The 16,698-nt window shown below is 45.9% G+C and overlaps 1 protein-coding gene across 2 annotated transcripts; it reads right to left on the bottom strand.

Moving 5' to 3' along the window:
- Positions 1 to 2,040: 2,040 nt before the first annotated feature.
- HNRNPUL2 (heterogeneous nuclear ribonucleoprotein U like 2) lies at positions 2,041 to 16,576 on the bottom strand. 2 transcript variants are annotated; one of them, XM_004051366.5, is made up of 14 exons: positions 16,036 to 16,576; positions 13,705 to 13,840; positions 13,330 to 13,406; positions 13,003 to 13,142; positions 12,218 to 12,308; positions 12,006 to 12,118; positions 11,522 to 11,785; positions 11,225 to 11,347; positions 10,697 to 10,825; positions 9,445 to 9,613; positions 6,392 to 6,592; positions 5,267 to 5,340; positions 4,906 to 5,013; positions 2,041 to 4,784 (listed from the first exon to the last, which is right to left on the bottom strand). In XM_004051366.5, exons 1-14 carry the CDS (start codon positions 16,574 to 16,576, stop codon positions 4,704 to 4,706), a joined length of 2,247 nt encoding a protein of 748 aa, XP_004051414.1. In that variant the 3' UTR covers positions 2,041 to 4,703. The 2 variants fall into 2 exon arrangements, 1 of the variants encoding a protein (XP_004051414.1); XR_008669385.2 differs by lacking the exon at positions 5,267 to 5,340 and having other exon boundaries at positions 4,735 to 4,784.
- Positions 16,577 to 16,698: the final 122 nt, after the last annotated feature.

Consider the following 16,698-nt stretch of genomic DNA (forward strand, 5'->3'; position numbering starts at 1 on the left):
AAAGGTTGTTATCACCAGCAACTGAACTTAGCCTCCTGAGGATATCTTCATGAATTCCAGGGACACCCAGTGAACTTGGGTCACCTTAAGGTGTCCCAAGCAACTTTTTACTGTTGATGGAACTTCTGAGCTCTAAGAAGTCCTGGAGATCTTCTAATTAATTCCCTCATCCTAGAGATGAAGAAACGGGAAAAGTTTGCCCTCCTGGAGTGGGACCCTACCCCCATTCTGTTGCGGAGGAGCCTCAGTTCCTTCTTGGCACGGTGAAAATTCCAGGAAGGATCAATCAGGTCAGGTCCGTTTTAATCCCTGTATCCTGACAATGGCACGTATCAGGCACCCAAATACCCAATGAATGGATTGTACTGTACATGCTTAAATGGCAAATGCGGCATGGCAGGGACCAAGCACCTTGCCTCCCTCGCCCGCACTGTATCACGGTGTTGGGCAAATTCCAGGGGAGTAAGTGAAATTTTCCACAACAGCTCAGACATGGTTAAAAAAAAAGAAAAAAAAAAGAGTGTTTAATAAATGTAACCTTGATTTTTAAAAAAGCCTCTTTTTGGCCAGCTGGGCGTGGAGTCTCATGCCTGTAATCCCAGCACTTTGGGAGGCCGAGGCGGGCGGATCATCTGAGGTCAGGAGTTCGAGACCAGCCTGGCCAACATGGTGAAAACTGTCTCTACTAAAACTACAAAAATTAGCCGGTGTGGTGGCGGGTACCTGTAATCCCAGCTACTTGGGAGGCTGAGGTAGGAAATCACTTGAACCCGGGAGGCAGAGGTTGCGGTGAGCCGAGATTGTGCCACTGCACTCCAGCCTGGGCAACAAGAGCGAAACTCCGTCTCAAAACAAAACAAAGCGCCTCTCTTCAATTTTTCTGCACAATGTTCCTACCCATCAGATTATAACTGCGTGGCTACAGCGCTAGGTGGGAAAATGGGGTTTAAGCAGTAACTAGAGACCAGGCATGAGCTATGATTAACCACTTTAAAAAATGATTAATTAGCTCTAACAGCAACTTAAATGTCCTAAAGAATAGATGGCTACCAAAATTAAGGGTGGCCTTCAGGGTACAAAGCTGTAAACCCGGATATCTGAATCCATGTCACATACAGAGGGTAGGAATTAGAGCAGTATCTACATCAATACTACTACTCCTTCAGAACACCGGATGTCATAAGCCTGTGGTATCTCAGCTTTAAGACCCTGACCATTTATTAGAAACTGCCGTTAGGATCATTTCAGTGCTAATAATGCAATGGTGGCTGGGAGCGGAGGCTCACATCTGTAATCCCAGCACTTTGGGAGGCTGAGGCGGGCAGATCACGAGGTCAGGAGTTCGAGACCAGCCTGGCCAATATGGTGAAACCCTGTCTCTACTAGGAAAAAAAAAAAAAAAATTAGCTGGGCCTGGTGGCACACATGTGTAGTCCCAGCTACTTGGGAGGCTGAAGCAGAAAAATCGCTCGAACCCAGGAGGTGGAAGTTGCAGTGAGCTGAGAGCGTGCCACTGCACTCCAGCCTGGGTAACAGAGCGAGGCTCTGTCTCAAAAAAAAAAAAAAGCAATGGCGCTGTTGTAAATTTAATTTACCGTCTCGTTCTCCAGATTCACTGGAAAATAACCCCCATCAAACTTCTGTTGAATGAGTGGGCTTTCCCCCTAGCAATAATTATTCATGAATATACTTATTTGGCTCCACAATGTACATTTAACTTCAAGCATCCAACTGGTTTTTGCATAGGCCAAATACAGAGGTCATGAGTTATAATTTATTTTCCTATACTTCAATGGCTCGACTCTTGGCCTAAGCAAGCACTAAATAGACTAATAACTACCCACCCATGTCAACTGACTGCATGGCTGGCTCCCAAGTGAAGGCATGGTAGAATAGGGAGGGAACGGCAGCCACCATGCAAGAGGAGAGTCCTCCTTGGTTGGAAGCCCATGTGACCTGAGAAAGAGGCATTAAAAAATGAATAAATAACCCAGTGACACCCTCCGCCCCAGTCAGTGCAGCCACAGGAGATAGGGTGAATTCAATCCAAATGGTTATTTATTCTAAAACTGGAAGCTACTTTGCCTACATTTTCGCCAGAATGGTGTAATGAGAACAGGGGAGGAAAAAGTTACAGATGTAAACAATGACACAGTTACATTTTTTTTTTAAATGGTAAAACCCTTTTTTACTGGCCACTTCCAAGAATGCTTTACAGGTTGTGCAAAAACATTTACAGGCTCCATGTGGTGTTTTTCTCACAAGCTTTCCTGTCTACAACTACAACAGACGTCTGATAAAACACTAAACAAGTCTTCTAAGGAAAACAAGGCTAGGGATTCCTCTGGTTACCATAATCCACATTTTCCCCCTTAACATAGTTTTTCATAATAAAAAGACAGAAACAAAACCCAGACATCTACTGTTGTTGCAAATGATCTCTTGGACTAAACCAACAAGGATGTGGCAGTTTCACTTTCCACCCACCTAGAAAAACAGTTTTGTAAAAAAGATTACTTTCTAGTGTCAAATATCAACAGCGAGTACCTCCCCTAACCCCTGCTGGAAAAAAACTCAACTTGATTTAGTTTAGTCCCCTTGCCCCTAAGGACCCTAGCATCCCCATCCATGTCACAGACTACAAGAAAGATGCTATTTGCAGGACTAAACATCTGAAAAGGGGTGGCAGCCACTGCCTCAGGAAATTCAATTTTCTATTATAACATAATCTTGCCCTAAGGGAATTTCTTTGGGCTCCAGTTTTTACCTCCTTGCCTTGACATTATAAGCAAAGCTTTCTCAAACTCCCTTAATAATAATACAAAGTTAATGTGTTACAGAAAAATTCATGCAATCACTCCACTGCCACACAGAAATCCATTTGAGGACACCGCAGGGAAGCAGGTGCCAAGAGAAAGGACATGACTATGAGTAAGCAAACTTATCTCCTACCAGCCCCATTCCAGCCTTGGGGTCAGAGGTATTTGGGCGGAAGGGTGTGTCATGACAGACAAGGACACTAGAGGCCAGAATAAGGGTCTGTACACCTGAACAAGGGCTGCAGGGCAGTAACAGTGGGAGGAGGAGAGGAAGACCAAATCAGCCCACAATTTTAAACAGAGAACTGCCCAGGTGAGGAAATGGAAGTGAAGCATTTTCTAGTGGCACAGATTTTCTCACTAGGAAGTGCTGCAGTATGTGGTGTCTGCTGAGTAAGCTCTCGGCTGACAGTGCTGAGCAGGAGGATGAACGAAAACTGAAGCTAGACATTGAAAGAGCATTCCATATCCCATCCATATTCTTGAACCCAGCAACCTACAGCTGTCTATCAAGAACTGGGAGGGTATTGGTAAAGTCACAAATGAAACTGTCCCAACTGAAGGCTCCTGGCTAGAGGCTTCTCTGGGGACACATAGGGAAAGTGCCCCAAAAGGAATTTTGTTTCTAGAAGTCGGGAAGGGGTGCTCCCTTTCACACGCACATTTACACACGTTCACACTCACAGTCTTCCCAAGGTTCAGCAGCCCCACTGAGCTGCCTCCCACCCCCCCACCACCCTCCCCTCTTCTATTCATTCTCTACCTGTGTATCAAAAAAACCAGCAGGGCACAAGCCCTCCACACTGTAGAAAATAGTTGCTAGTTGCTATTCTCAGCACCTGGGCCTGGGAGCCCACACCACAGGATTCACCTATATACATATCCCACTGCAGTGAAAAGAATCCTGCTGTGTATTCGTGTGAGCTGAAACCCTGAGAAACGTTCCTTCTCTCGCACTGTAAGAGGACAGACACTCTAACAGGGATTATTTCAGAGACCTCCCACCTCTCTCAACCTTGGAAGACAGAGACTAGAGACTGGCAAATCACAATCTTTAGGCTGAGGGCTGCAATCCCATTCTCCCCAAGATTTTACGGGAATTAATCAATGGGTCTATAGAAGGGGCAGGCTATTCTGCTCTGCAATCAAGGACAGTCCCCAGGCTTTCTTGGCCTAGGAATCCTGTATAATAGAACCACCCACTGGCAGTCTCCATGCCTCAGCCAAACAGCACAAAGGCACAGGAAAATGGAGAGTTGGGACACTGTAAGCCTCCCAGCCCACCAGACCACATATCCCAAAAGGGAAAGGTCGGTAAAGAAAATACAAACGGTTAGTTGGTGCAAGTGATTGATAAGAGCCAATCGTTTATTTTCACTGCCCCAGTCACAAGCTCTCCCTCTGTCCCCACTCCTGCCTGCTCCTACCTGCTGTGGAGAGCACCCTTGTGCTGCCTCCCCACCCTCCCCACACCACCTCATCACTCTCCTTTACTTGGCTGCCAGTCCAGCTGCCTCAGAATGTCAGAAGGGTGCCATTTTCAGTTCTTTTCCTGTCTGACTGCAGGGTATAGAACAGGCAGCCCTAAGTGCTGCTTTCTGCGCAAATGTTTTTTGATTACAAATCTCTAACTAGGTTTGAAATGTTTTATAGAATAAGACAATATTCTTTTCAACAAACTTTAAAAAAAATGTACAGTTTTGTTGTTTGTTTCCACCTCCCCCCTCCCCCACCCCTGCTTGAGCACCCTCCCCCCCCACCGCCCCTCCCCGGCAGCTCAGCCCCACCCCGACAGCCCCTGTTTTCCTTGGTTGTGTTTTGCGGGGGTGCCTGGCACCCCCAGAGATTCAGCTTCATGGCTGACAGGTGACCATGGCAGGGGCTTCACCGATACCCTTGGTAACCGTAGTAATTCCTGTAGTATCGGTCTCTGTCCTGGGGGTGGTGGTAGTAGTAACTCTGCCACTAGAAGAGAGGGGAAACCCCATCACTTGGAGCCAGAGCTGGCTGAGGATGAAGAGGCATAACATTGATCCTTCTGCTCCTGCCCCCCTTCACCCTGTGTCTATCCCAAGAAGATACTCACATCCCGATTGTATTGTCTGTAATAGTCTCTGTATCTGTTGTACTCATAATCTCGCCCGTAAAATCGATCATAGTCTCCCCTGTATCGATCATAGAAATTACGGTAACCCTGAGAAAGGAAAAGAAAAAGGAGTGAAGATTTATGGGTTTTTGGCAGCATGACCCACTGTGACCCCCTTTTAAATGGGACACATCTTAGCTCGATATTATAAATTGGTTTAATTTTCCCATAGTAAATCTTCCAGAACATATTAAATGGGCAAAACCCTAAGCCCTAAGGAAACAGGCAAACCACTCTGCTCCCCCAAGCCAATAGAATGGCTCTCACAGCCCAGAGTGAGGAGCAGGAGAGCTGCACTCACCCCTCTGTTTCCAGGCTGCCCCCAGTACTGCTGCCCGTAGGCCCGGTTGTCGTAGCCTCGGCGCTGCCCGCCCACTGGAAGAGAAATGGAGAGCGCGCTCAGACAGCTGGCATGGGGTCCTGGCTCCACATCTGGGTGGAAATCAAAAACTTGGAGCCAAAGGCAATTCTGGGGGAATATGAGGCCTGCTTCGGCCAGGCTCACACATGTTAATTAAAGCACCAGCCAGGAACTTTTAAAAAGTCTGAGGGGGAAGGGCAGAGGAACAGAGACACAAGAAAACCAAGCCACTTTGTTTTTGAAGCTCCCCAATTCCTGCAAAACATTTAAGATGGCAAAAGGATACATGGCAGAGTTAGAAACATAAGGAAAAACTGCCATTCATAGAATCAGACTTTCAGCCCTGGAAGGGATTTCAAATATCGTATAACCCATACCTATCATTTTATGCAAAAGAAACAAAGTCTCTGTAATCAGCTCCTCAAGGGCGGGAACTGTCAGCATTTACAGTACCTAGCACATAGCAGGCACTCGGAAACTCTGCTGACTTAACAGTTACACACACACATACACACACATTTTTAAAGAGCAGTGAATGCACACTGGGGTTTTAACTGACAAACTAGACATTCAGGGGGAAAATTAATTCTACTAATAGCCTAACTTGCTTGGTTAACTTCTTCCCCCCACAAAAAACACTGAATAAAGCATTCGCTTTCTTGTTAATCGAAATGACAGAGAAGCAAGAAAACTGAAGATGAGAATTTGATTTCACTGCACAAATCCTTCAGATAAGACAGGAACAGTGACACTGGGAACCCATATGTTAAAATGAAAACTAGACAGATGAGAAAGCCCAAGCATTGCTTTTCAAAGAAACAAATACTTTTGTGAAAAGTAACTCTTTTTTTAAAAAGAGGATTTTTGTTGTTGTTGAAGAATTATGGAAAAAGCACAAGAAAAAGGCAGGGATAAAGAATACAGGAAGAAATAAGCTCCATGAAGAAGGCACTTCTGTATTGTTAACGACCTGACTTGGTTTCCTTGGCCTTCCCTTGCACATCTTGCTGCACTAAGCACAAAGAATGGACTGAAGCAGGGGGCTGGCAGGTCCCCAAGACTCACCATAGCCTTGGCCCCGGCTTCGGTTCTGCCGGTTACGCTTGTTTCGGTTGTTTCGGCGATTTGTCCGCTTCTCGGAGGGGGGCAGAAGCTTCCTTGCCTCCTCCTTGTACTTAGTGACAATGGGCTGAGCTTCCTCCTTCTCCAGCTCCCCATATGTCACCTCATCCATATAGTCGCATTTTTCAGGCAAAGAGAAGTTGGCTATAAGAGTAAGAGAGAAGCTTGTGGGCCTGAAAAGTGCATAGATGGGTAAGAACTCATTATGAAAACTCTACAAGAAGCATATGACTTTCTATGCCTCACCTATTACTGCACAAAAATGTGCTACGTTCATACCCACTCGCATCTAAATAATGACATTAACTTTTTCTACTCTAAGTTTTCCCTAAATTGTAACAGACCCAGGCAAAGGGCTATGTAGATTTACAAGTTCTTAAGTGATCTATAATAAATTAGGAGTGAACTGGGTTAAAGTTTCTCATCAGGACAGAAGCAGGTAACCAGAGGCTAAAAGTAACTGAAAAAGTTCTGGTGTTGGTCAGATAAGATGCTAAGAAATAACATTTTAAAAAGAGACTCAGAGATGGCCGGGCATGGTGGCTCACGCCTGTAATCCCAGCATTTTGGGAGGCCAAGGCAGGCAGACTGCTTGAGGTCAGGAGTTCGAGACCAGCCTGGCCAACATGGTGAAACCCTGTCTCTACTAAAAATACAACAATTAGCCAGGCATGGTGGCAGGTGCCTGTAATCCCAGCTACTCGGGAGGCTGAGTGCCACTGCACTCTGGCCTCGCTGACAGAAGAGAGACTCAATGAGAAACTGACCCAAGCCTAAAGGCACCTGCTCATCTATACAAGGAGAAGAGAAGACAAGAGTACAAGGGCTCTCATTTACCACCTGTCCGTGATAGGCCAGCACATCTGCCAGTCTCTGGACGTCAACTTCAGAAGCTGAGTCCCAGTGGAAATTCAGTTCAATGGGGCTCTCATGATTCTTAGATGAATCCCGTTGGCCCTCAATTTTATAAAACTGAGCTATATTTCTCTGAGTGCCTAAGTAAGAGTTATGGACTGGCATAGTTCATTCTCAGTAAACTCTGAGGATCTGGCTCATAGATATGCAAACCAGTTCCCATGCCTGGGGATTATCAGTATTTGAAGAGCAAGCAGTTGATAGACTTGGTGGGATGTCAGGAACTAAAGGCAGCAAAGGGAAAAAAAATCACGTTTTAAGGGAATAGTAGGAGGACCAATCAAAATATTAATAATATTAATATTTCTTATGTAGACATTACTCTCTGTCTTATGTATTGCATTACAGACTTCAGCCAAATTAACAAACAAAACACAAACATAACATGATACCAGAAATCAAGTTATACCAATGAGATCATTCACTCCAACTGCCATATTTTAATCTGAACCATAATACTCTCTCCCTGCGGCCAGGCGCGGTGGCACACACCTGTAATCCCAGCACTTTGGGAGGCCGAGGCGGGCAGATCACCTGAGGTCAGGAGTTCGAGACCAGCCTGACCAACATGGCGAAACCCTGTCTCTACTAAAAGTACAAAAATTAGCTGGGCGGGCACCTGTAATCCCAGCTACTCAAGAGGCTGAGGCAGGAGAATTGCTTGAACCCGGGAGGCGGAGGTTGCAGTGAGCCGAGATCGCGCCACTGTACTCCAACCTGGGCGACAAGAGCAAGACTCTGTCTTTTAAAAAAAAAAAAAAAGCAGAATAAGAAATGTAGACAAACAGTAGATGTACCAGAAATATTTACTTAACAAATAGCTGATTCACAGAAGCCTCTCCCTTGATCCCTTGAGTTTAAATTAACCTACGGTCACTTTTTTTTTTTTTTTTTTTTTTGAGACCGAGTCTTCTCACTCTGTTGTCCAGGCTGGAGTGCAGTGGCACAATCCCAGCTCACCGCAACCTCTGCCACCTAGGTTCAAGCAATTCTCTGCCTCAGCCTCCCGAGTAGCTGTGATTACAAGCGCCCACCACCATGCCCGACTAATTTTTTTTGTATTTTTAGTAGAGACAGGGTTTCACCATTTTGGCCAGGCTGGTTGTGAGCTCCTGACCTTGTAATCCACCCACCTCAACCTCCCAAAGTGCTGGGATTACAGGCGTCAGCCACCGCGCCTGGCTCACTATTTCCCTTTCTGTATCTTTTTCAAAACGAGCCAAGGCGGCTGGGCACAGCGGCATACGCCTGTAATCTCAGCACTTTGGGAGACCAAGGCGGGCAAATCACCTGAAGTCAGGAGTTCCAAGACCAGCCTGGGCAATATGGCGAAACCCCATCTCTACTAAAAATACAAAAATTAGCTAGGCATGGTGGCACATGCTTGTAATCTCAGCTACTTGGGAGGCTGAAGCAAGAGGATCACTTGAACCCAGGAGGTGGACGTTGCAGTGAGCTGAGATCACACCACTGCACTCCAGGCTGGGCAACAGGGTGAGACTCTGTCTCAAAACCAAACCAAAACAAACCAAGAAAACAATGAGTCAAAATTATTGCTTCTCTCTGCTCATTCATTTATCTACAAGTGCTCACGACCATTAAGTTCCTCTTCAGATTTGTATTTTAGATGTAGAGTGTCACTCCAGTTGCTAAGAGACCTCAATAAGGTGTGCACTGACCAGGGATAAGATCTCTTTAACTTGTACAATTTTAGCCCACTGCTATGGTTTGAGTTATGTCCCACCAAAGTACAAGTGTTGGATACTTAATCCCCAATGAGCAGTATTGAGAGGGTGGGACTTTTAATGTGATTTGGTCATGAGGATTCCATCCTCATGAATAGATTAATGCCATTATTGTGAAAGTGGCTTTGTTATAAAAGCAAGTTTTCTCACATGTGCCCTCTTGCCTTTTGCCCTCCTGACATGGAATGATGCAGCAAGAAGGACCTCACCAGATGCTAGTGCTATGCTCTTGGACTTCCCAGCCTCCAGAATGAGGGAAATAAACCTCTATTACTTATAAATTACGAAGTCTATGGTATTCTGTTATAGCAGCAGAAAATGGACTAAGACACCCACCTTTCATCTCCAGCATTATAGATTCAGGCACATCATCTCCCTCTACTTCCTTCCTCAACTCCAGCCTCTTCTTCCAATCTTCCTCATTAGGGACAACCACCACCACTTTCCGAGAGAAGGTCTTGAACAGCAATAGCTTCCGCCGTTGGCCAGAATTGTACACATTACACTAAAAACAGGAGGAATAACTGATGTTTAGGAAGAAAATTATCACTCAGATTTAACCAAAAGAATCAGTATCAGCTGGGCACGGTGGCTCACGCCTGTAATCCTAGCACTTTGGGAGGCCAAGGTGGGCAGATCATCTCAGGTCAGGAGTTCAAGACCAGCCTGGCCAACATGGTGAAACCTCATCTCTACTAAAATACAAAAATTAGCTCGCCATGATGGTGGGTGCTGTAATCCCAGCTACTTGGGAGGCTGAGATGGAAGAATCGCTTGAACCCAGGAGATGGTGGTTGCAGTGGGCTGAGATCACGCCACTGTACTCCAGCCTGGGTGGCGGCTGAGCAAGATTCCATCTCAAAAAAAAAAAAAAAAGGCCGGGCGTGACAGCTCACGCCTATAATCCTGTTATCCCAGCACTTTGGGAGGCTGAGGCAGGTAGATCATGAGGTCAGGAGATCAAGAGCATCCTGGCTAACATGATGAAACCCTGTCTCTACTAAAAATACAAAAAATTAGCCAGGCATGGTGGCGGGCACCTGTAGTCCTAGCTACTCGGGAGGCTGAGGCAGGAAAATAGCATGAACCTACGAGGCGGAGCTTGCAGTGAGCCGAGATAGCGCCACTGCACTCCAGCCTGGGCAACAGAGCGAGACTCGGTCTCAAAAAAAAAAAAAAAAGACTCAGTATCTTTGACAACTTAGACACGAGATGAAGGGTCAATACACATGATCTTCTTTAACTTTTCAAACTACATGACAGGTATTATCCTGTTTTGCTCATCAGGGAAACTGAGGTTCAGAAAGGATAAGGGACTTATCCAAGATCACAAACCAGAATGTGGTGGAGCCAGGAATTCAAATGAGTTCCAACTCTTTCCATTGTCTTTATTACATGTTTTATAGCCTGGGTCCATATATTTTCAGGTAAAAACACTAATTAGGGGTACCTCTGAGTTCAAAAAACAATGCAACCATAACACACAACCAGATGGTCATAATTAGGTAAGCTGACTCTGCTCCTTAATTCAGTCTCTCTTTATATACACATCCCACCTTGACTCTAGGCAATTTTATCAGATTAATACCTGATCAAGAATAAAGTTCCTCTTTGTCCGGGAAGCAATCTGGACCAGCTTACTAAGGCACTGGGAGGCTTGCTGAACTAAAAGGTCTCGGCTTTTGGGGTCCATCTCTGGCTCCTCGAGACCCTTCATCTGATTAGTTTGAGAGGAAGTGGAAAAAAAAAAAAAAAAACACAAGTTATATTGCAAGTTAGAGCCCAAGAGTTATTGGTAAATGTCACCTCTTCAAATACTGAATCTATGATATCACTCTATTCCCATTCTTTAGTGCTGTGAATGTTGTCCATTTCCTGCAGTAGTCATTTCTATCTAGTCTTAACCTGGATGTATTTCAGATCTCATCTGCTTTCAGAAATTTGACAACACAGCAAAGAAAAAAAAAAATCAATCCACCTAAAACGCATAGAGAAAAATCTCATTTCTCTATTTATGGGACCCTTGTTCTCAGACACTTGAGACTAACTCTCCATTAAAGATAGGTTATAAGAGTCTCCAAATACTGTATCTGACAAATCCCCAACAGCAACTTACCCTCATTTGATTGAGCACAGTCTCAGCTCCCAGGACATTGTATCTTTTCTCAGGGTTTTCTTTTGCATATTTCAGTGCCCACTGGGTCTTTCCAGATCCAGGTAGTCCCACCATCAGAATCACCTGCAAAAAACAGAACCAGAAATATAACGAAAAATAAATGAGGGTCATGTTTATCAAATCCAATTTAAGATCATCCTCCCATTCCTGTCTGGTAACGCTCTGAGACCCTGGAGAGCATACGCACCCACCTCTGCAAAGCATACAACCTCAGTGTTCGTATACTGTTTGGCATACCTCACATTCCTCTATAGTCTTGGGAGGGACTGCAGTGCGTACACGCTCCTCAACAGGCACAGCATGAATGAACACAAACTCTTCTGGTGGTGGGAAGAAGGGCTCCTCCTTCTGACCGAAGTTTAATTCTACAACACAATTTTTGCAGAGGACATGGGGTAGAAGGGCCCGGTCTGCCAGGGAATCCTTGCTGATCCAGAATGCCACACCTAGGTCTTCTCCATTCTTGGAGAAGGAAAGTTCTACTTCTTCAGTCTCAAAATTCTACAATGACAAGGGACAAGAGCACTTATTGGCTGACAAGGCTTCGGGTTGATTAAACTTTACAATTTATTCTTTTTTCACGCAGACTGCTGCACAATGTAACTAAGCGAGCCACACACATCCCGTGCATAAAAGCCAGCAGTTGATGGGAAGCACAAGTGAATTCCCAGCGCCCTCTATCCGCTCCTTGTTATGACCCACAACTTTCAGGAGCACTTACAGCAAAGCAGCCAATAACATCATTCTCCCCAAAAGTCTGGCCAAATTCCTCAAATTGTCCATTTTCTGCCTTGAGTCCTCGTCCATCGAAACCGTAAGAGAATTCATCTTCACCTAGAACAGTCAACAAATTAGTTACCTACAACCAGACTTCCCATAGAGTAAGCAATATGGTAGTAAACACTAATGAGGAACTTAAATAAATAACTTTACCAAGCTGTGGATGGGAAAAATCAACAGACCACCCAACTCGAAGTAGAGAGACCTCTGTGCAGCCTTCTTTCATTGGGAGATTCTGGGTTACCTGGCCAAGTCAGAAAGGGAACTATTAGATATTGTGACCAACTGAGTAGCAAACTCTGAGTTCGAAGGACAAGATTTTTATACAAACTGAAAACGACATTTACCTCAATTCAACATCAGAATAACAATCACTGAACTTAAAGCCACAGGGATCAATTTCTTGGTTACTGAAACTAAGGTTCTTGTTAAAGCACAGTGCTTTTACCTACCTGCACTAATAAAAGCCTGATTGGACAGAAGTCCAGTATACATAGGTAGTAGCTTAATGAATAAATGGTCTTTTTAAAAAAATCTTTTTTTCCCTGGCCAGGTGCGGTAGCTCATGCCTGTAATCCCAGCACTTTGGGAGGCCAAGACGGGCGGATCACCTGAGGTCGGGAGTTCAAGACCAGCCCGACCAACATGGAGAAACCCCATCTCTACTAAGAATACAAAATTAGCCAGGTGTGGTGGCGCATGCCTGTAATCCCAGCTCCTCGGGAGGCTGAGGCAGGAGAATCGCTTCAACCCAGGAGGCAGAGGCTGTGGTGAGCCAAGATGGTGCCATTGGACTCCAGCCTGGGTAACAAGAGCGAAACTCCATCTCAAAAAAAAAAAAAAAAAGATAATAATCTTCTTTTCCCCCCCTAAGAACCGTAAGCATCCAGTAATAAATGAATGAATGAATGAATGAATGAATGGTCTTAATGAGCTACCTTTGCCTCAAAGCAGACTTTTCCCTTTGTCACTCCGTAAGTACTCCTTGCCCCAGACCAAAGGGTGGGGAACTTCTCTGAGAAAAGTGGCTGCCCTCCATAGCGATCTTTGCTCACTTGAAAATGCAGATCCGAGGTATCTGTAAAGAAAGAAGCAATCAGTTTACTCCAATGTCCAATACTTATAAGCTGCCAACAGAGCATAAGCATACAAGTTGTTGTAGTGGATACAAAGTCTCATAGAATTTATAGGCTATGAAGTTTTAATCTCCAAAATCACTTTTAGGAGATTAGTTAAAAACCACAGTCTGTCTGCCTTATACATACACGTGTCCAGGTTCACAAGAGTTTGATCCTCCTCCTCATCTTTTGCCTCTTCTTCAGGAGGCAGTGGAGACTTTGAGCTATATATGTAAGATAGAAAAGAAACACAATGTAAACAAAGCCCTTTTCTTTGAGAGGTGTGTGTATGACATTATGTCCATTTTAAACTGTCAGTGAATATCAAATCCCAGCAGACAGCTTTTTTCAATAAATGAGAAAGGGCAATAGGAGTTTCCATGGTAGATGCAATCTAAAACTCATGCCTATAAAAACCTATTCCATTTTGAATCCACCCTCCTTCCAGTCTCTCCAGTCAATACCAGGTATACCAAAATCAGAGCAGACACTCCCTTCAAGGAAAGGGACTGTTTCCCTCACCGGCTGTGGTAAGCCTCCTCTCGGAATTCATAGTAAGCTCGGCCATGTTCATCCTTCTCATCCCGCTGTCTCTTTACCCCCCGCCGCTCACCATCTGAGCCTGCTGGTTTTGACTTTTCACTATCCTGGTCATCTCCTACAAAAACGAGGGAAAGAAAATCAGCAGTTTTCATACTGGAGTGTAGAATAAGCTCACAACTAATAGACACTAACAGGGAATCTGAGAATCTGTCTGATCAAAACAGCCAGGTTATTCCCACTACATTCACATAACATTTTATTTCTAAAGATCAGCTTTCTGTCATTGGCTGTGATTTAATTTTTTTAAAAAGGGGCATTATGGGCTAATTACAGTCAAGCAGTAGATAAAAATTGGACAATTTTTGCATTCTAAATTTATCCACTTAAATCAGGTCAAACTTGCAGATTTCCCCATCAATATGACATAAAAAATATCCTCTAGGTCTCTAAAAAAACTTCAAAGGTTAATTTAATTTTGACTCTTGTCAAATCTAGATTTAAGGTAGGCAGTTAATACATATTTTGTATCACTTTTCCACATCTTCGTGATACAGAGAAGCCTCAATTTCTTTTATTTCCCTTTCCTGCATTGAAATACACAGCCATCCATGGCTTTATTCATGCGGCAAATGGACTCAAGTGCATTATACACAGCTGTATTTTTATCAGGGACTTCTACTGAAAGTTGCAAGAGCAAACCACTAAGTCACAAGAGATCCATAAATAATACCGCATCTAGACTGCACATAATTTGGGGCAGAAAGGTGTTGTATATTTAGCAACTTCTCTACAAGAGGAAAAAACCTGGAGTTTTTCCCTAGGCTTTTGTATTTTGCAACACTAGGAAAATTTTTAATAATAATTTCTTTAAAGCAGTCTTTTATCCTTCAATATATATTTTTTTGAGACGGAGTCTCGTTCTGTCGCCCAGGCTGGAGTGTAGTGGCGCGATCTCAGCTCACCGCAACCTCCGCCTCCCGGGTTTAAGCCATTCTCCCGCCTCAGCCTCCCAAGAAGCTGGGATTACCGGCACCCGCCATCACGCCCGGCTAATATTTTGTATTTTTACTAGAGACAGGGGTTTCACCATGTTGGCCAGGCTGGTCTCGAACTCCTGACCTCAGGTGATCCACCCGCCTGGCCTCCCAAAGTGCCAGGATTACAGGCGTGAGCCACCACCCCCAGCCTATCCTTCAATTATTTTTTCATCTGCTCTTTGGGATATACATAAGTCAAAGGTCATGTAATGGGATTTTTGCTCCAGGACACAGGACAAACAATCTGCAAGTTGCATGTGATTGTTGTACAATGGGTTCCGATTATACCATGACTCTCCGTAGTGGCCTAAAAAAATTACTAACAGAAGAACTAAGGCCACCCACTTTATAGTAAGACTTATCCTCCCTACTCGGACACACACTGTTATGGATCAGTTCTAACCATCCAATCACTTCAAAAGAAAGAAGAAAGGTCACTAACTCCCTGGGGCGATTCTACAACACACCTCTTCCACAAGGTTACTCAACGGACCCAACAGCACCTCAGTCATTACCATTCAGGAACCGAGGGACCTGAAACGTAAAAGGCTAGCACCAGGTGTTCAGCAAATCTACAAATATGCCCATACACGGACTCAGTGGGACAATTAAAATTTAATCATAATCCAAGCAAGATAAAAACCCTAGCCAAGTAAAGTTAACTAACTCTAAATGAACTAGATTAAGATTTTTTTCTTCACTGGTTAACTATTAAACTCGACACTGTTACACTAGAGGCTCTCCCCCCTTACAGCTCAAAGAGGAGCAAGGTTGGATTTTCAGATTCTCTGTGGCTCAACCTCTGGTAACATGCTTTTAATGGAGCGGACTTTGACGGACTTCGATTTTTGCTTAACATTTTTACGGCGAAAAAGTTAGGTCAGGTAGCCCAAAGGCCTGACCCTCTAACTGTGAGCCTAGTTCTCCGTGTAATCCCCAATTGCTTAGCACGTTCTCAGCTAAGAAAAATATAACAAGCACCGTGGGACACTGTTCCACAGGTAGCTCACAAGTAGTTCGCATGCAAAATCACTCACTGCCATCCACTATCACCAAGGAACCAAGTTAGGCAGGAACCTTCCTCCTGCAAAGAGTAGGGCCACGAGAGGCGGCCTAATCCCTCAGAAAGGTGGGTAGAGAATGAAAGGAGTTCCATCAAATGGCACTTTGAGGCAAGCGAGAACAAGGACTCGGACCCTGCGGTGCAGGGCGGGGTGCTAGATCAGGGGCGCAGCCGGCAGGTTAGAGCCGGGCTCGGCTGCCAGCTCCTCACCCTGTTCCTCGGCGGCCTTGTCACCCGGCACCTCGGATCCCGGCGTCTCGTCCCCGCTCCGCTCCTCGGGTTCGTCTTCCTCCCCCTTGCCGGGGCCCTGCTCTTCGCCACCATTTACCCCGCCTGACCCGGCCGTGGCCTCCGCCGGCTTCTCGGAAGCATCTGGCTCGGCCGCGGCCTCCATGGCTGCCGCCTCCGGGGGCTCCGGCGGCGGCTGCGCGGCCTGACCCAAGGCTTGAGCAGGGGGTGGCTCCTCGTCCTCGTCCTCAAGCAGCGCCTCCTCGTCCTCCTCCTCCTCCTCCTCTTCGTCCTCCTCCTCGTCCCCGCCCGGGCCGCCGCCCGACGCGGCCACAGGCCGAGGCTCCGCCTTGCAGGCCCCGCCGGGCCCGGCCCCGCCGCCGCCGGCCTCGTCCTCGAGCATCTCGGCGTCCAGCGCCTCCTGCAGCCGCTGCGCCAGATCCACCTTGAGGCCGCGCGAGTCCAGGCCCCGCCGCTGCAGCTCCGACCGCAGCTCGGTCACTTTCAGCCGCTTCACCTCCATCGCCGCCGCCGCCTCCTCCGCCTCCCGCCGCCTCCTCCCCTGCGAACAGTCGACCGAGTCCGACCGCGCAGGCGCCGCCGCCGCCGCCGCCCGCCTCCGCCTCACGCGCCAGCACTGAGCCC

The sequence above is a fragment of the Gorilla gorilla genome, chromosome 9 (genome assembly GCF_029281585.2).
Source record: "Gorilla gorilla gorilla isolate KB3781 chromosome 9, NHGRI_mGorGor1-v2.1_pri, whole genome shotgun sequence".
NCBI lineage: Eukaryota > Metazoa > Chordata > Mammalia > Primates > Hominidae > Gorilla > Gorilla gorilla.